Source organism: Anopheles arabiensis, chromosome 2 (assembly GCF_016920715.1).
Source record: "Anopheles arabiensis isolate DONGOLA chromosome 2, AaraD3, whole genome shotgun sequence".
Taxonomy (NCBI): Eukaryota; Metazoa; Arthropoda; class Insecta; order Diptera; family Culicidae; genus Anopheles; species Anopheles arabiensis.
Window position 1 is genome coordinate 81,076,193 of NC_053517.1, and position 19,123 is coordinate 81,095,315.

General features: G+C 43.0%; 5 protein-coding genes across 6 annotated transcripts in view; 3 read left to right on the forward strand and 2 right to left on the reverse strand.

Annotated features, from left to right (window-relative positions):
- LOC120895638 (transcriptional repressor p66 alpha) overlaps positions 1 to 1,507 on the forward strand; it is a 5,315-nt gene extending 3,808 nt beyond the window's left edge. The window contains 2 exon segments of the mRNA XM_040299150.1: positions 1 to 88; positions 160 to 1,507. The exon segment at positions 1 to 88 is cut by the window's left edge and continues 29 nt beyond it. Coding sequence (XP_040155084.1) covers positions 1 to 88; positions 160 to 299 — 228 coding nt within the window. The 3' untranslated portion in view covers positions 300 to 1,507.
- A 3,583-nt stretch (positions 1,508 to 5,090) lies between these two features.
- On the forward strand, positions 5,091 to 5,833 carry LOC120895644. Of its 2 annotated transcripts, XM_040299164.1 has the most exons (3): positions 5,091 to 5,314; positions 5,397 to 5,574; positions 5,656 to 5,833. In XM_040299164.1, exons 1-3 carry the CDS (start codon positions 5,207 to 5,209, stop codon positions 5,697 to 5,699), a joined length of 330 nt encoding a protein of 109 aa, XP_040155098.1. In that variant the 5' UTR covers positions 5,091 to 5,206; the 3' UTR covers positions 5,700 to 5,833. The 2 variants fall into 2 exon arrangements, with proteins under 2 accessions (XP_040155098.1, XP_040155097.1); XM_040299163.1 differs by having other exon boundaries at positions 5,092 to 5,314; positions 5,397 to 5,833.
- LOC120895642 (NADH dehydrogenase [ubiquinone] 1 alpha subcomplex subunit 5) lies at positions 5,834 to 6,771 on the reverse strand. The gene is made up of 4 exons (XM_040299160.1): positions 6,681 to 6,771; positions 6,563 to 6,605; positions 6,268 to 6,429; positions 5,834 to 6,185 (listed from the first exon to the last, which is right to left on the reverse strand). Exons 2-4 carry the CDS (start codon positions 6,581 to 6,583, stop codon positions 5,997 to 5,999), a joined length of 372 nt encoding a protein of 123 aa, XP_040155094.1. The 5' UTR covers positions 6,584 to 6,605; positions 6,681 to 6,771; the 3' UTR covers positions 5,834 to 5,996.
- Positions 6,772 to 6,813: 42 nt separating this feature from the next.
- Positions 6,814 to 12,948, forward strand: LOC120895639 (F-box only protein 33). Its single transcript, XM_040299151.1, has 8 exons — positions 6,814 to 8,183; positions 8,344 to 8,499; positions 8,579 to 8,686; positions 8,761 to 8,872; positions 8,964 to 9,356; positions 9,436 to 9,513; positions 9,585 to 9,818; positions 9,899 to 12,948. The coding sequence occupies exons 1-8, from the start codon at positions 7,765 to 7,767 to the stop codon at positions 10,037 to 10,039; spliced, it is 1,641 nt and encodes a 546-aa protein (XP_040155085.1). The 5' UTR covers positions 6,814 to 7,764; the 3' UTR covers positions 10,040 to 12,948.
- Positions 12,949 to 16,848: 3,900 nt separating this feature from the next.
- LOC120895643 (tax1-binding protein 3 homolog) lies at positions 16,849 to 19,071 on the reverse strand. The gene is made up of 3 exons (XM_040299162.1): positions 18,821 to 19,071; positions 18,323 to 18,451; positions 16,849 to 18,252 (listed from the first exon to the last, which is right to left on the reverse strand). The coding sequence occupies exons 1-3, from the start codon at positions 18,872 to 18,874 to the stop codon at positions 18,064 to 18,066; spliced, it is 372 nt and encodes a 123-aa protein (XP_040155096.1). The 5' UTR covers positions 18,875 to 19,071; the 3' UTR covers positions 16,849 to 18,063.
- Positions 19,072 to 19,123: the final 52 nt, after the last annotated feature.

Here is a 19,123-nt window from a genome sequence, read left to right on the forward strand (position 1 = left end):
CTAAACATGAACAGTCTGCAGGCGCAAATGATGCAATTTTCGCCCCTACTGTACTCCTATCAGCTGGCAATGGCTCAAGCAGCAGCGGGTAAGTGCGGACAGCTTATCCAGTCGAGATTTTTTTTATTAATCATACACTTTCATCATCGTGACGTACAGCTTCATTATCGGCCGCCGGTAAGGGTTCCTCGATAGCCGAAATGCAGCGTGCGATAGAGCTGCAGCGTCAGTATCAGGAGATGATGTCCCAATCCAACCCTGGGCCGAGCAACAGTAGACAAAATAATTGGAAATCTTAAGCAAAGCAAGTCGCTGGAGAGACAAAGAGGGAAGGCGAGAGTGTGCGGAATGGTCCATTTGGGTAAAAAGTGATGGCAACATACAGCAGCAGGCAACATTAGGACTTTAAGAGCAAAAGTAGGCGCCATGAGCGTAATGTGACTGCGGCACTTATGCTAATCGGTGCAAATGACGTTCGAGACTTCCGTCCGAATTCGTCGTCTTCGCCGCTTGTATGCCAATGGACAACTGCACGCATACACACACAAACACACTAAACCCAAACAAAAAGGACGTAAATTTCATGCAGAGAAGGCTTCTTCGCCGACCGGCCGGCAGACTGACACTGGCTGGCTTTAAATGCTATGAAGGTCGAACGATGGGATGGGCGGCAAACATAGTGAGTGCTGTTTTAGTGATAAGCGATACTTTCTGTTTATATGTTTTATATCATATTCTTTTTTTTCTATTTGTACACTGACGATAACTAAGATCGTACGCATTAGGACGGTAATTTTTAGTTAATTTTGTGGCTAGTTTTTGCTTGAACAAAGGCAGAATTTTGTTCGCTCACGTTTCGAAGAACGCAAGTTCACACTAAGGTACTACTACTACTACTAAACGACGCACACCTCCAAATTACGCACCAGCGACAGAAAACCCCCGTAAGAAATCGAACTAAAAAGCAACGCGATTATCAACTCGTCCCGATCATGTCGATTCGCGTGTAATAACGTTAGCTCTAGAGGAAGGTGTGTCAGAAAAGCACCTTTTTACAGTCACTTTTTGGCAGTTTAGGGAAAGGCACCCGTGGATTGGCCTTTACCCATCCCATCCCGTCGTTGGTGATGTCGTGCGTATGTATGTGTGTGTGTGTTTTGTTTTGCGTGTGTAATGCACGTGTTTTGCGTTTTGATAGCGACGATAAGCTTGTGTTTTCGTTTGGCCACATTTAAAGTTTTATTCAGCTGCACACTTGAATAGCAATGTTTGATTTTTCCACTAAAAACACACACACATACATGGAATTATACACTATTGGGAAGATAATTAGGCACCATGGTTTGCAGTGGCTTTCTTACTACTAGTACTACTACCTAATACTATTGGGGTAAATTGTGTTTATGCGCTTTAAGCAAAAACACACACACACACACACAAGTGAAAGGGACAGGTCGATGATGGCGGAAATATTGAATTTGATTATAAGTTTAAAGTTCAAATCAAAGTTTTTTGTTGTTGTTGTTTTGTCGAATAATGTGAATTGCTGCTAAACCACAGAGTTGCGTATAATTTCCCAATACTGGAGCTCTAGTCTGTGTAAAAAGGCTAATTTACAGCAGTTAAATTTAGCAGCAAACTTAAATTTAGCACAGCAAGACCAATTTCTAATCACTGACCATTCGCCTAAAAAGGTAAAACACTTTGTGCAGGAAATTGTAATTTTGAATCTTACCAAATTGCACATCTCGAGGCACAACACTTTGGCACTTTTGCTGAATGTTCGTTTGGTTCGTCAATGACAGTATCGAAATACGACCAAGTTAAGCCCCCAATCTGACTGATAATACGTGGTTTAGGTTTATTCACAGAAGGACAACCCAGTTCTGCGTGTGATCGGACTGCAAGAGCCGCTGGGGCACTATTTGTTTCACATAATACTTCGTTTTCCTAGCTTCTTAAACACTCTGTGTTTGTGTTTGAACGTGCATTGGCGATGACAGGCAGACAGGAAGGTGTAATAGGATTAAACATCCAACTGTGAATTATTCCTAATATCGACCTCTACGATACGAATAGACTACGGGAGACAACGTTCTTCCTACATTCAACACTCTCTCATCTTTATAGAAGAATAGGATGATTTGTCTGTGTCTTTAAATTTGTTACAAAAAAAATCAAAAGATTGTTTTGTTTTCCCGTTCCCCCTTTTTAATTGATCGAAACCAAACCTTTTTTGGTTGCTTTTTATATAGCTTTATAGCCCCTTCCTATTGTACATGCCAGGATACTTCCACATCTACCTTTTAGTTAAAACATGTGCCTCTGAGTGTGTGTAGAGTGTTTTTGTTAGGTGATAATTTCCCCGCATCCCCCCCACAATCTTTTGGGACTTTTTTTCTGTTCTGTTTCTGCCCCTTAACACCTGAGTTTATCCCTTTGAAGTTTATCCCTTTGAGTTTATCCCGTTTGAAGCAATATGTGCTGAATACACATTTAATATCAAGAGAGCGTTTCTACGTAAACTTACCTACCAAATATAAAGTAAACCATCGTAACTAAACCTATCCTAACGTAATAGAAGGACATTAACACACAACACTTTCCTGCTGACATGCATCATTATGATGATGATAATGATGATGGTGGGGCTAAGCATATGATGGTTTAGCTGCGACATTCGAAGCAATGAGGGGTGAAACAAATTCCCAATCAAATAACAAAACAAATCTTCTTCCCCCCCAGCCGCACCGCTGTCCCTTCTCGTCGATTGTAGGGAATGTGGTCCCGTTTCTCTAAATTGCAAAATTTGTGATAAACTGTTTTTGCGTTCTTGCCTGGGAATACAATTAGAACCGGCACACACGGTGCGCGCTCTGTGCAGGAATTATCGTTTGCTCAATTATACACAAGAGAGAAACTCGGGACGGAAAGGGTGGAACGGAAGGAGGTTTAATTTTATTAAGTATGCAAAGATCAACTTGAGAACAAGAACAAGGAGTAATAGAAGTAATAGAAGATCGTCTTTTTGAAGGAAAAAAAACGAATAACCGATCTTGCACCATGAACACATTGATGCTTTCTTTTTGTGTACGCTTGTGTGCATCAGCAAAATGGTTTTGTACAACTGTACAATACACCATAGTTATGAGTTTAAATAGTTTACGTTAGTTAGACTTTTTTCTGTGTACAAATGTGTTTCGTTCTGTAGTGCTTTATCAAATTATAATTTCATCTATATCACGTTTCGTAGCCCATTTTGTTGAAATGTGGTTCATTTTTACGACTAGTTGTTTTTCCCCCCTTTTTTGTTTTTTTGTTACCCATTTTACAATAATGGTTCATGGTGAACTGCCCCACAAAACTTACACTGTGAGAGAGGCATGAGAAGGAGGTAACATCAAAAGTAGAGCAGCTATGCAAGGATAAAAGCTGTATTATGTTTTAAATTCAACGGTTTTTTCTTTTCAAAATGATGCTTCAATACGCGATGCAAAAAAAGAAAGAAAGTAAAGCAAAAACAAAAAAAAAACAAACCAACAACCACAACAAGAAACAAAAAACTAAAAACAAGAGAGGTTAAGTTAGCTTAAAGTTTAGACAAAAAGAGAAAAAGGTATGCTGGTAAGCGTGTGTAATGTAAGGATTGGAAGAGGAAAAAGTTTAACACAAAAAAAGAAGAAGAAGGTGGGTGAGACATATTTTAGGCAAATAACAATAACGAAAACAAAATTGAATAAGATGCTACAGTAAACATGTAAGGCTCTACTGTTAGGATGGAAGCGGTGTGGTATATGATATGATAAAACAAAAAGGAAAATGTGAGCGTGTGTGCGCGCGCGCTAGAAAGTAAACGTGGTAAGTATAAGGATAGGAGGAAGGCGAAAAATTTACAAAGAAATTCTAAGTAATATTTTTTAAGTCTAGGCTAAAAAACGAATTTTGGTGGTCGTAAGGAAACAAAAACAAACAAGCAAAAAAAAAAGAAGGGACGGAGAAAAGCGTGTTTTGCTGGAAAAGCGGTGTGAGTTTTTTGTTTCTTCTATTTGATGATAGTTTGCTTGCGAAAGGACCGATCGAGGGCGTACGGTAACGGAGGCGAAGAGTAGAAAGTGAGAGTAGCAAGGACATGGTGTGTGGGACGCACTAATCAAAACCACAGTAAAGAGAGCAGGCAATTTAGTATGCGAGAAACATGAAAAGAAACCATTCTCTTTTTCTAAAACACACAAAATTAGGCCTTAACTTTACTTGTGTCACACGGTACCAAACACCCAAAGGGGGGAAGTCTTATTTTTCTGTTTATTCGAAAACATAATGGCAATATTTAGAAAAGGTCCACTTAGTTCTACGATTTTTTTGTCGATCTCGCCAAACAATTCTAGACAACAAATGACAAAAACTAAGTACAAACTATGTTTTCGTTTTTTCGGATCTGATTTATATCCCACTCATACGATTTGGCCTTTTAAAATACTTCGTTTTTTTGTTGTTCTTTTATGTGTTTGTGTAAACACAATCTCTAAATTGTTTAATATATTTTCTGTTAAATTTCACTCCCCCAAGACACACAGTTTGTGTATGGTGTATGGTAGATAGTCCACAGGTACGGTTCCAAGCTAAAAGAAAACCATGCGCAGGCAGGCAGATGTGTAAAAGCAAGACACACAAGCAAAAAAGAACGAAACAAAACCGACACACGACTTGACTTCAATTTTGCTATTAATTATCAGTAACACTGGATAATCGATATAAACAACAAAAAAAGAACACTCGAAAGTAATAAAACTACGTTTTTAGTTGCTTTTACTACAGTTGAAGGGCATTGAGAATGTTGAGAAAGAACAAAAGCAGTGACACACATTCTCTTGTGTCGATCAACGATCGAGTTCCCAGCGATCGACACTGTCCGATGGGTTTTAAATTATTGATACGTTTGCAATTCTTTCGCAAACAGAACTCCCCTTTTGAGCTGTTTTCAACAAAAGCACCACGATGCTGTGTGTACGTGTGTGTACCGACAAACTTGTTCCCCCGATCGATGATGATGATCGTCGTTATCAGTAAAAGAATGTACAACAAACATTCCCATACGCAGTCGCGTCAATCGTGAACGATCGAACGGCGGTTGTGGTTGTGTTCCAGTAGTAATTGCCCTGACAGTTGCATTTAGATCACCCCCCAAAAAACGTACTTCTTGCAAAACATGAAGCTCAATTTTAGTTTACTACTGCTGTACGGTTTGCTGTTGACGCTGGCGCACTCCGCCAGTCACGCAAAACCCCTGCGCGAAGGTGACAGTCAGCTGATAGCGGTAAGGCGGTGATCCTTTTGCTGTACTATGAAGGGCTTTTTTCACTAACCCCGAGACCGATTTTGCTACCCTCCCCCCGCAGAGGCTGCAGCGATACAAGCGACAGTTTTCGCTCAACTTTGGCGCGACGCACGAGGATGGGTACGGGACGGACGTGAACGCGGAAGCGATCGCCAGCCTGTGGAAAAGCCAGAGCGGCAACACCAAGCTGGACGGTTCGGCTAGCTACACGCAGCATTTCGGCGGCCTTTCGGGCGATGGTAAAGCGCGCATTAGCGGAATGTTGACTTTCTCGCACGGTTACTGACACGTGTCGTCCTTTCGCCACTCTCGGGTTGCAGGACGAGATTACCGGCTGAAGCTGAAGGTAGTTTTTACTCGCTAGGTAAAACCTCTTTCGGCTATGACGCTAGGTCACCCAGGAGTCACCCGTGGAAGGGAAAACAAACCGGTCATCATGATGTTGTTGTACCTATTGGCTACTAAGAGTATTAAACTCTCACACACGATATCACCGTGTTCCTTATGGCCGCACGTGTTGTTGCCTGTTGTTGTTTTTTTTATTTACACGCCATATGCGACCCTAAACAACCGATTTTGCATTGCCTACAAGTGTGTGTCTCTGTGAGAAGAATATTGGTGTGGTGGAAAAGGGACGAATGAACTCTCCCGGGGGCGAGATTTACTTCAGCTCGGGAAGGTTCGCCGGTGGCCAGGCCCACTGGCTCGCCGGTGCCTGCTTGGCCAGCGGTTCCCAGGGTTTCCAGCCGAGCATCTTGCGCGCGAGCGTCAGCTCGTTTTCTGCCTGCACGATCAGCTCCTCCACCTGGCCACAGTTGATCTTTTGCTCGATTTCACGCACATTCGGAGTCTGAGTAGACAAGGGACAACAAAATCAAAGAGAATTGTAACAAAAAGGCGGTTCATCGGTCCACATCGCTTGGGTTGCTTACCGTGGCCACCACCTTGGCACGCTCGGATACGATCTGCTCGGTGTAGCGTCGGTAGGCCGCATCCTGGGGCATCTTCGAGACGGCACGCAGGATCTTGTTGTACAGCGCCGTCAGCGTGTGGTGCGGATTCTTGGCCACGTGCAATCCGGTCAATCCGGTAGCCTGCAGGGGAGAAGGAATAGGTGTGAGGTCCTTTCCATTCCGTGCCGGTTTATTTGTGACATAATCAGTGCAGCCTTTCATGGGGGCTTACTTATTTGTACTGCCCAAGGCTTGTTTATGCACCTTTACCTACCTTCTTGATAACGCCGGCCATTGCGGAAGCTTTGCGTAAGTGGCTAAAAGTGGAAAAACAAATGTTAATACCAGTGTGGAGGCGAATTTTGTGAATAAAAACCCCGCAGCAATCGTACCGAGAGTGCTCGAGACTGGGAAAATAATATTTTCTTTTTCCTCACGCGACAAACGTCAGCTGTTGACAGCTCAACGCAGCTGAAGCGGTGACTACACGTCGCACGACCTTCGTTGTTTGACGTTTGTGGTGGAAGAAAAAAAAGGTCGTAAAATGACGTGATGTTTTTTTTGTGCAAAAAAAAGATAAATAATCACAGTCTCGCGTTTTGCAGTGGGGCGGTGGGTTGTGTTTGTGTGTCTCGCTCGTAATTTTATATATCACAGCTAAGCAGTTCGGTAAAAGCTTTATTTCAACCAAAATTACGCAAATCGCTTCATTCACCGTTCCGACTTGAGTGCAGTACCAACAGCAACGAAGAAGTGGCGTGGCACAAAGAAAACGGGGAAGAAAAACAACAACAAAGATTATCGTTTCTGGGTAGGGTAGGTGAAGAAGGTCGAAAGGTGCAAAGAAGGGAAACGAAGAAGAGAAAAAACAACAAACACTGGTGTTTGTGTGTGTGTGTTGTATACCCACCCAAGGGGTTCGTAACAATTTGCTGCGCGTTCAATTCGCTTCCTGCACATTCATTGCACGGAAGCAGCGAATCAAATAGCAGAGGGTGAAATCGGGGGTGTGTGTGGTTGAAGAAAGCGAACGATATCAAATACAACCAGCCCGTCGCATTCGTCGAAACAAGCCAATAAAACCCACAACGGAAATCGCCAGGGTGGGGTGGTGTGCGAAAAAAGTGAAAAACCACCCCCCCCACACACCAACAAAACAACACACACTCTCTGCCTTTTTTCACCCGTGCAGTGTGGTAACTGAGTGCACACACACACACACAAACACACGATCGCTCTATTGCTTCAAATGCTGCCAACGTTCGGTTACTGTGATGAAATTGTAGAAAGTGCTACCCAGCCAGCCTGTTTCGCGATACAGCAAATTCGGTCGCTCCGAGGGACAACAACCCTTCCTGAAGGAAACAGTTCTCGTACACCAGTGCATACTGCTGCTGCTGCTGCTAGTGGTGGTAGTGGTGGTGCATCGCGAAAATTGCGTCGTACTACTACGTGCACTGCTGGTGGAAGCGTTTGATGGGGTTGTGGCGGGGACGAAGGGAACGACGGGCAGATCCTACCACTACGCCACCGGAAGCGAAACAGCAGCAACGTTCACCTATAACGACGACGACAACAAGCACAGCAACAACTGCAACAAAGGACGAACGTCATCATCGATCCGAGAAGGGTTGCTGCAGCCCAGCGGCAGTGGTGGAACCGTGCGGTGGTGGTGAGGTGAAAGCTGTGACCGTATCGCGTCCCGATCAAGGGCATTTGCAGCGTGCTGGTGTTGTTGCTGCTCCGGGCGGTCCCAGCGTGATGTGTAGCAGCCCAAACTGGGGCCAGCTGCCTGCCCTTGCCATAACGAACGTTTTCCAACACCTGGACCATCCGGATCGGTTGAACGCGTCGACGGTATGCTGGCACTGGCGGTCTGTGATTTTTCAACCAAGGTAAGAGGCCTACTGGGGAAGGAGAACCGGGAGGGTAGATGAATTGCAAGTCGTTCACTTTCTCCTACACACATATCAATCTTGTCGCATTTTTCTTTCCCTCGCAACATTGCACAAATGATTAAAATGTTTTTTTGTTACTTTCCACCCGTTTTTTTAGATTCTTTAAACGCATTCAGTTCGATGTCGCTCGTGAGCAGAACAAAAAGAATAGCTTCTTTTTGCAAAAGCTGGCTCATATCGTAAGCGAGGCAAAGGTTACGTTTGATTCCTGCAATCTGTACGATGTGGAGCTTACCGCGGAAATTCTATACAAGTAGGCTGAGCGAAAACAAAACAAAACAAAAATGCCCAAAAGTGTCAAAATGTTTAAAAAAAACTTGTCTTTCTTCCAGACTTAGCAAAAGTGCTCGCCTGCTGAGCCTTTCTATCCTACCGAAGTACGCGACCCTAGTTACGCCGGGTCGGTTCTATTCCGAGGAAGAATGGAACTACATCCTCAAGTAAGTGTGTCTCGCTCATTCTTTGATGTGTTTCTACAAAGGCGCTTTTGCTATACAAAATGTAATTCTTGCAGGCTCTTTGTTCAACCACTGATAGCACTGCTTAGCCGCAAGAATCCACCCCTGCGGGCGCTGGATTTGGGTTGTTCCGAAATTCTTGCCCTCCATGCATCGGACTTTCTGACCGTGAGTGGTGTGAAGCCGCCGAAGTCCTTCTTTTTATCCAGTGCGTCTTTATTTTCTTGTGCCTTTTTTCTTTTATCACTCCTCATTTCAGCTAACCGCAAAACCGCAACATCTCGAGCGGCTCGCCTTTGCCACCGTGAAGCAAGATCCGGGCCACTATCCGTTGGGTTTGATCGAACCGCCGCTGCTGGAAAAATGTACCGCCCTGCGTGTGCTCTCGCTCGACTACGACAGCCTGTGCGATGAGGTGCTGCAGACGCTGCAGCTTCTACCGCTGCGGCAGCTGATCGTGCACGTGCACGGTATCGACGAGGACCACTTCGGACTGTCCGAAGAGGCGTGGGCTAGCTTTCGCAGCAAAAATCCCGAAACCGAGCTGCACCTGACGCTGGTGTGCGCGTACGAGGCGGTGGAAATACTGCACACCCACATCCTGCGGCCGTCGATGCCGCTGACCCATCTGAAGGTGTTGTTCTGTGAGAAGGTATGGACGGGTGGAAGGTGACAATAATTTCGAACAGGGCCGGATGTGTTGTTATTTTAAATTTCTTTTCACTTTTTAGATTAATTGTGAAGCTTTGGAATACCTTTCACGCTTTCACAACGAGACCCTACGCAGCTTGATCTGGGTTGATTCAATGGTAAATATTAGAGTAATTTGATCATTTTAATGTAATCACTTTAACACTTTGTCCCTACCGTCCATTGCCAGCGCATTGAGGAGTATCGCAACATCATGGAGCTGGTGATGCACACGGAGCAGGACCCGCTGGTGATGATGGCATGGCGGTGCAAAAAGCTGCAAGAGCTCATCGTCCACGGGTACGTGCTCGATCCGCACAATGTGGTCGGCGTGGCACGTTTGCGTGGCCGCGAGCTGCAGGTGCTGGAAGTTTCCGGCATTCATCTTTCCATCCCATCCGTCATGGTGTCACCATTTATCGAGGTATGCGAGCGAGAGAGCGAGAGAGAATCTACGTGATTTCCCTTGATATTAATTGCTTTGCTGTTGTCCCGCATTTGCAGGAAATTAGTGCACAACTTGGCCGAAAATGGTGCCCACTGGATGCGAAAACACTTCCACCCGCTCTCCGGTTCTATCCCGTGTCGGATGAGGTACGTGATCAGTACATCTTAAAGTATATTCGCAAGGACATTATGGAGTAGCGAGCGCGCGCACGTCCAAAAGCAGCGTCCCCAAAAGCGTGCCCCCTACGAGAGAGCAAGAGAACAGCAGGGAGCAGGGTTTACATTCTATATTATATTTGGGGGAAGTTTTTTTTCGCTGGACTGCGCGACCGCGTGAGAAGGAAAGCGCCGCTTTACAAACCAAACAGTGCTATTAGTGAGCGCGATTCGAAAACACTCTCCTCCACGATGCTGAACAATGTGCCACCACCGGAAACCAGGAACGAGGAGGAGGAGGACTACGCGTTACAGTTCCAATAGTCAAATAACGTGCGTTTGTTTGTGGCTCTCAGGGGGGCTGTCTGATCAATGACAAAGGCCCCCCACAGCGCTAGAAAATGTTAGAAGTGCTATTGCATCGAACTCTAACGTGGCGAAGAACGAAATGAAATCCACCATCGAAGCCGATTTCGAAGGAAGTGCGCACACAGGTGCACGAACCGCTACGCAACCGAGTATGGAAGACTGAGAGCTTTAAAAACCACCTAGAGAGAGAGAGAGAGAAAAAGAGCGAGAGGAGTTGATGATCGAGTAGTATTCACACTGTCGCTGTGCATAGCGTAAAAAGCAAGCCTACTATTAACAGCACCAGCAGCAGCAGCAGCAGCAGCAGAAAAATCCGCTGATACAAAACGGGTGTAGTGTGTTATATCGAGCAGCAAGGATATCATCGGTTTAGAAAACTTTACATCATTTACTTTTTTTTTTTACAAAAATGCTGTTTTTCCCCGTTTCGTTCAACGCATGGTTATATTTTTTCCCCACAATATGCGAACGATTCATGTGGAAGCGGCCATTGATCATACACACACACACACCCCACATAGAAAGGAAATAGTGAGGATTTATTTATACAAAGTAATATATTTTAGAAAATCAGCTAGAGCTATGGGAAGTACCCCACAGTACGAGCAATGACGTCCACAATGATTGGCAAAACGAAGCTTACTAAGCAAGGTAGGAAAGCATCCAATAACGATCAACGCGTATCCTGCGTGCACGCATCCTCCAGGAGAGGAGGCCATAGGACCGATCGTATCAAAGCAATGAAGATCTCTCCAGTAACATGACGTGAGAATGATGACGAATCTGTGTGAACAGAAACAGAGCGTCGCAACTACGGCAGTCCACCGAGCACGGAAAGCAGCAAAACCAACGTGTGGTGCTGCGTGATGTGTGTGTATGTGTAAAGAGTTTGTTAAGCCGGACACTCTTGGGTAGGGTATAGCCGCAAAAAAAAAAACATTTCGGCTGCAAAACTTGCCATCGGAAAGGAAGAGATGGCGCCAAATAGCCAAACCAAACCACAGGCAACACGCAAACGCAAAACAAGAACACAAACCCGCAACCAATCTGTGATGATAATTACCACTTTTGTGTTACTCTTAGAGCAGACCCCAAGGCCGGACGGATTCTTTTGGTTCCTTTGGTCAGCAACGAAAAACGGGAATTTGCGTGTATTGTTTCGTCTTGTCACACACCGCCTCGTAGCGGTAAAATAGCGGAAGGCAGATTTTGTATTCATCATCGCAAAACCGAACCTTTATTTATTGTAGCGTGTACGTTATTTGTTAAAAAAAAAACATTCGATGTGACGGATTTGTTTGTGTTGCACCCCATAGCCAAAAAGAAACATAATATGCATTAGTTAGAGACAGTCCACAGGGTACGCGTACACCGCCGTTCACATAGTTTGATTTGGTCTCGATCGATCGATCCCGTGAGCAAAGATCGTCTGTTGGGCGGTCGGTTTTAAGTAATAATTGTGCAATTTCTTGCGTTCCAGCGCAAAACCACTTCATCACAAACTGTTGTACAAAAATCTAATCGCCCATCTCAATCAATCAAGTAACAAAAGGAAGAGGCAAAAAGGAATATCGTGAAATGTTCCAGCTACACTGTGTGTGCCCAAAAATAATAATGAAGTCAAAAGGAAAATGGAGAAAGATCCTAATCGGGTTGAAGAAAAAGCGAACCACTATTGTAACACAAATATACAAATAACACTATGGAACTGAAACACCTCAACATGATGCGAAACTAGACAGTACACGTGTTGGGATGGCGGAGGTCTATTGCGATCATAGAAGTGAGTTATTTACGAAGCTATAGCTGGCTGGCCCACTTACAACGCTGCAGGCAATCTCAATTATTGTATAGAAGAGAGAAGAAATCATGAAACAAAAACCAAAACTAGCAAAAGCTATATGAAAACACCATAAGCCGTCCTCTATAGTGAAGAAGAATGGGAAAATGTGCGCGTATATTAACGACTTGCGTACAGAATCTGCAAACGGTTGCTCGACCAGCTAACAAGATGCGCATAATATCTAAAAGATGGAAAGCTGTTAAAGATTGGAACAAGCTAGAAGAACAACGACGAGAAAGGAAAAATATAATAAAATTAGCCAAACAAACGATTAAAGAACTGATGAAGAATCCAACAAAACAAAAACAAACAGAACAGAAGAGAAACATTTTAAAACAGAAGAAGGGAACAAAACAATGTCGGTTACAACAAAGTGTGCCTAAAAGTAAAAACAAGGACAAGCATAGTGAAATTACAGTATAGTAAACTAGAAGAGCACAGATGTGTATAACGGTAACAATCGCCCAGAGTGTTGTAAAACACCAGCGCTGCTCAAGAAGAGGAAGTCGGAACACACAGTTATTCCGCTCAGAACAACTGAAGATAGTACACACACTTTAGGGAGGCCGGATGCGAAACGGCGCAACATCAAACAAATAAGCTCTACGAAACGAAACTTACTTTTACAACAAATAGTTTAAACCCGGTTTTGTTTAAAAGACGAACCAAACAAAGACAAAAGCAAAACACTACTCTCAATCAGAGCGGGCGAGAGAGGAAGCCCAACAGTGCAACCACATGCAATGCAACTGAAGAAAAAAATAAAAAAAACGACAACAAATTCCTTTTACATAAACAAAAAAGAAACCTACATCTGTGATACTATCGAACATGGGGGAAAGGGTTGAGAGTAATAATCGAGAAATAGAGAGAGAGAAATAGAGATAGGGAGAGAGCAACAACAAACAACAACAAAAAAGACGAGAAATGAAGATAAATATATATATAGCACGAAAAAAGAAGGTTTTATGCCAGGTAACAGCTAACAAAATATGACCAAGGAAAGGCGAATGGAAAAACAAGGACGCATAAAGATTGCAGCAAAACAAACACAAAAATTACAAGCAATTGCTGTTGAAGAAACCAGACAGACAACTCGACTGCAAAGTCAGCCAGCGCCATCCCAAAAAAGGCGGCGGAAAGCTTGCTCGTAAAAAAACACGAAATAACCACAACACCTCAAACGAGACGGATAATAAATGCTCCTGGCGAACGACCAAACAGTAGGCAAGCATAACAGCCGAACTCTAGGCATAATAATGGTTGGATTAGTTCTTACGATCAGGCAGGAGGGAGCAGCGGGGGTGAATTTCATGGAAACACAATTTAGTAGAAAGGTTTTGGTTTAAACAGTGAAAAGAAAATAGCAAAAAAATGCAAACATTTGCAAAAAGAACGGACAGATACAAATTATTTTCTATTAAGCGTAAGCATATATATTTTGAAACATGTTTGTTGTCTATGTATGTGTGTGTGTGGCATTGTAAAATTGATAACACTGCTGCGTCATTGATTTGGTACGAAATATGGGGTTTTTATTCAACACACAACAATGGAATTATTTCTGTTGCCCTATTATTCCCACAACACAACATTAGAGATAAATTTCAAAAGATGAGATATATTTATTAAAAATCGTTCTGTACGAGAAGAAAACAAAGAACTACTACAGTAAAAGGAGGAGGAGCAAATGAAATAAAAAAAAACAATAGTAATGAAGACACCAAACAATTACTACAATAAATATAGTGAAATGAGGTAACACAACATAAAATAAAACAACTCGACGCAATGAATGTGCGTAAGCCTTAAGCACCACAAGAAGAAGAAGAAGAAAAACATACAAGTAACAAGTGAGATTAGCAAACGAAAACAACTCGAAATAATTCAAAACAAAAGGCAAAAGGTGTTCCAGACTAACAGACTAACATCGAACACTTGAGGCGGAAGGTGGAAAAGTGGTAGTGTGGTAGAGTGTGTAACTTGATAGAAGGCATACAAAATACAACCACAAACCAACGGATGGATCGAAGCACGATGCTTACCATATTTCAATCCATTGCTAGATGAAGAGTTCTACCCATTTTAAAGCAGAGACGATAAAAAAGACGAGAAGATTTTTTCATTTTATTCCAAGGGCGTATTAAAGATAGTGAGTGTGTGCACAAAGCAGGAAGCAAAACAGGAAGCAAACAAACACAACAAAATATATGCATTGTGAGATCTTGATAGTGTGAATTAAGGAAATTAGAAAACAAACAGAACAAACAGAACAAAACACTCGATAAATCTTTCGGAACGAGTGTGTAGAAGAAAGCAACGAAATCAACCTAACTAACAACAAGAAAGCTCCATACGAGTGAAAAATGCTGCCAAAGAAAACGTTTTCCATTCGAACGGGGAAAAGTGCGATAAGAGATGGCATGCTTAAACACACACATAGAATTGGAAAGATACAGCCAATTCCGGTGGAGCTGAAGGAAAGATGACCCGTGTCGCGTGTGACGCAGAACTGTGCCAGAGAAACCGTACATTCCAGCAAGGAGCAGGCAAGAATAACTGTACCCGAAAAGCAGAGAGCAAATGAAAGGAACAGTTTCAGTGGATCGTTTTGTGATCGTACGAAACCCAACCAACCGAAAGGGCAGAAAAGTCTATAAACATGCGTAGAATATTTTGAAAAGTATCTGAGATAGATCCAGGTAAAGGAGAAAAAGAGATACAGAAAGAGATACATATAGCAAAATGTAATACATTTTCTGCGATAAACCAACAGCCAAAGTATTAATTAGCGCACGAAAATCCCTTATCGTACTACTTGTGGGTGTACTAAAACTCCTAGGTGGGAAGCTCGATAAATGCGAACGAAAATAATAAAAAGCAAAAGAATTGCAAAAACAGATCGTAGATAAAAGCAAAAAGTGATGCAACGCGGCGTAGAAGAATGTGAAAACAACGGGAAAACAAAATTCTTAAAGCGAAGATAGCAAAAAAGTTGTAAACCAAGCGCGCAAAATAAAATTCATCGTAACGCGGGGAAGGACGAGAAAACAAACGAAACAAGTGAAAAACAAACAAACTTACAAAAACAAAGCAAGATTGAAATCAACACCATCTGTGATACTAAAAAAGGGAGTTACGAGTAATGAAGCGAAGAAAACAACAAATAAACAAACAAACAAACAAACGTAACGTTAACGTATAACATCAAAATGATCAAAACAGAACAAATCGAATGCTTAATGGTGACTAAAAGCCAAGCCAACGCCGCCCAACCGACAGTGGCAACCAAAAAACCGTGGCAACGGCCAGATTAAAAAAAAATGGTGGTTAACAACACAAACTAAGCGCTCAATATAAAACGTAACCGCACCATGAAAAAAAAATGAAAAAGCGAAAGTACTACAGAGAAGTGATAAAACGTACTGTTTAAATTAATATATCAACCGACCCACTCACCCACCACCTTCTCGGTCAGGTCGCGGATCGGAAGTAATTGGAAGCAAATTTAATTTAAATAATAATGGTTTGAAATTTGTTTTTGGTTTTGTCGTGTTTGTTTTATGTTGTAGATGTTGTGTTATAAAAGAATGAAGCGCAAGCACATTGTATACATTGTGAGCTAGTAAAGTCGGTAACAACAGCAAAAGCGAAGAAAAATCGATGCTTCGAAGATGAGTAACTTAAACGAGCGAAAAGCTACGAACAACCGCCGATTGTTCGATGAGGAAGAGAAACAGTTAGCAAAGAGAAGGAGAGAAAAGATAAATGTGCTATTTTGTGAAATGAAGTGTGTGATATGGTGTGTATCAGCACTCGATTCACGATGTACCGATCTTTTGAATCGTTTTACACAGGGGAAACGCAGAATAATGGGAGGATTATTTGAACAACACACAGTCTTCACACATACTCTTCAAAACACTGTTGCGATCCTTGAAGTGGACATTTAAAATAGCACGTCGCTTATACCGGAGAAAACAGCTATAAAGTGTGCTTCTTCCTTTTTAACGACACGCGTGCCCTCCTGGTGGTACCCTGAGCGAAGCAATATTTTCCTTGCTTTTTTGGATGTTTAAACCAAAACCCCTTGAAAAACGAAAATCCTAAAATGGAATAGTGAAAAGGAATATTTTGAGTGTGTTTTATGTGTTGAACTTTTCTTTTTTTTTTCTTAAATGCTTTGCTAAGCTGACAGGACATCAACTTTGTCTACCAAAATGCAAACGCAAATTAGCAAATTTTCCCCACAATTAGCCGCGCAAAAATGTGTGTGCATAGGTGGTGCTTGTGTAAGTATGTATGTTGTATGTATATTTGCCCTTTCTTGTAATGACATAGTACGCGTACTACATGAATTCGCTGTGTGAACTCTATTATTCAGTCGTCAAACGCGGCAGTGCGCGTGATGCTATTAATCTCTTACGATTGAGCAGCAAATGTAATGCAAAAACCCCCCGTCACTGTAGTGCAACTGTGTGTACACAGCTGTACGGTAATCTACATAAATCAACCTTCTATTCTGTCTCTCTTGTCCGTCTGTCTGGACGAGGAATTTGGCTTTGAGGAAATAAATTAATGGATTAATAAAGCATATAACATAGAGGAAATATGTGTACTCAAAACAACTCAAACGGTGTACTTTCTTTCACGCATATTTATAACACCGTGGGAACGGTTTGTGCACTTTTACATAGGTTTAATCTTACTTTGGCATACATTTTTAATAGCTAAAATATGAAAGTGATGACCCGGCATATTTAAAACTACGAGAACACATCCCGTACGACGGTCGCTACAGTGTACGTGTATCTCTCTCTGTCTATCTGTCTGTCTGGCTGTCTGTCCTTGTTGTGTTGGATTGCCGTTGGATGAAAGAAAAGAACAACTTTAATTTCACTCAACCACCCTCCATCCCTCAACATATTCAACGACGTTCTATCAAATTTTCCCTTCAATTTCACGCTTCTTTCACACAGCACACTTTTCCAACTCCGCTTTGTTGTCATGCAGAGCTCGTCACGCTGTAGTGTGTTCCCTATTGTTGTGTTTTGAATCTGTTTTTTTTTCTTTTCCTTTAATTTAACCATAACAAATGCTCATTCTCTTTTGACCTCTAAAAATGCACTAAAATCTCACAAAAAGAGGAGAATCTCCTAATAAGCAACGAGTACCAATGCGCGGCAGTTTGAGCCCTGAAAAGTGTGGGCGCCTGCTCCGTGAAAGCGGCGTTTAAAACTCTCTAACACGTTCATACTATCATTATACCTAGAAACACTTTGCTTACAAATAATCAATAGAAATATGCAATAAAAAACGATTTCCCTTTTTGTTCCGTACCACTGCTGTTTTGCAAAAAATGCGTGTAAAATCGAGCTGCCGCCGTGCGCCGTCGGAAAATGTTACGTTACGTTCAGTGGTAGTAGTAGTAGTAGTAGTAGTACGCTAAGTAGAGTAAGACTGTGTGTCGAGAGGATGTCGTAGTTAGACCAAAGATGAGCTACTGCTATGAAACAACTTGATAACGATACAGCTCTTCTCCTCTCAGCAAAGACTGTTGTTGCCATGGAATGCTTTGTAGTATAATGCGAGAACCAAAGGGGCATGGTTTGATGTCCCCAGACTGCTGAGTTTCTCTATGAAGGGTTACTACTTACTGATGGAATGTTTCCTGTGGGTTTCGCCTGTTTCCGCCAGGGGGCAGCAGAGAGTATTTCTCGCTCTTTGTTTTCGTTTCCTATCATCCGCCATTCGCATGCAGATAACGCACGGTATGTTTGTGTGTGTGTAGAGAGAGAAGTTTGTGCTTTTGTGGACGCGTTCGCTTGCGTTTTGCTTGATGGACGCGGTAGGCTTAGGTCGAGGTAACGCCCTTCCTTGCGACCAGCAGGTTTAGGACGGGGTTTTTCCGTATGTAGCTAACCGCCTTCTTGTGCGTAACCATGGTGAAATCGTACCCGTTGCATTGCAAAATTTTGTCATGCATCCGGAGTCCCGATTTCGCCGCTGGGCTACCTTCGTGTACTTCCGTTACGTAGATACCCTAGGGATTACCGTAGGACAGTCATTATTAACACCGATTTGCAGCGACTTTGCTTAAACTCCATACTCACATAATCCGTGTAACCCTGAGGGCTTTTGCGGAAATCTTGATCAATTCCTCCACCGATTTTGAACCCACACTTTAGCACCTCCCGTCCTTCCTCGTCAATGTCCTTCTCTTTGTGTAACGTTATGGGAATCTGAAACAGGGAGAGAGATAGAGGGATTAAAAACAATATTTGATTTTTGTTAGCAGAACTGTGCTAATGTTCGAAGTTTGCGGAACGAAAAACGTGTAAGGTTCACACACCAATACGATTTCACGGCCATTTGGGAGGCGTTGGAACGAGCATTGTTTACACTGCAATTGACACTGTCCCGATCGAACCTTGGAGAAGGTCAATCGGAACAGTGCCCTACCCCAATGGGACACCCCCCCTTCCCATCCATCCATCATTAGGTGGCTTTAGGTTATCGCTGTCGCATGTGCGTTTGCCCCGAGGGTACGAGGCCGTAAGTGAAGGTGCCCATCATCTACACAGATTAGTCATCCGGAAAGGGTCACTTACGCTTAAACACTCCATGGCCGTGCCTGCCTGGTGCTGGAACGCTTTCTTTGCCATTCTGCCAAGATGCCTGAGGTAGTTGATCGGACGTCGCACAACACACACACGCACACGCGCTCAGCTGGGACTTCGATGGGGAATTGGTGCTCCAAATCAAGGCGGGCGAACAGCTCCACAAGCCAAACAGCGAAACTCGGTTCCTTTTGCTCTTTGCTTTCGATACGCCTAGGTGTTTGATTTTTTTTTGTTGCGGATTTCCAAAACAACAGAACGCCCGAACGACAGCTGTCAGGCGGGGGGCTGCCC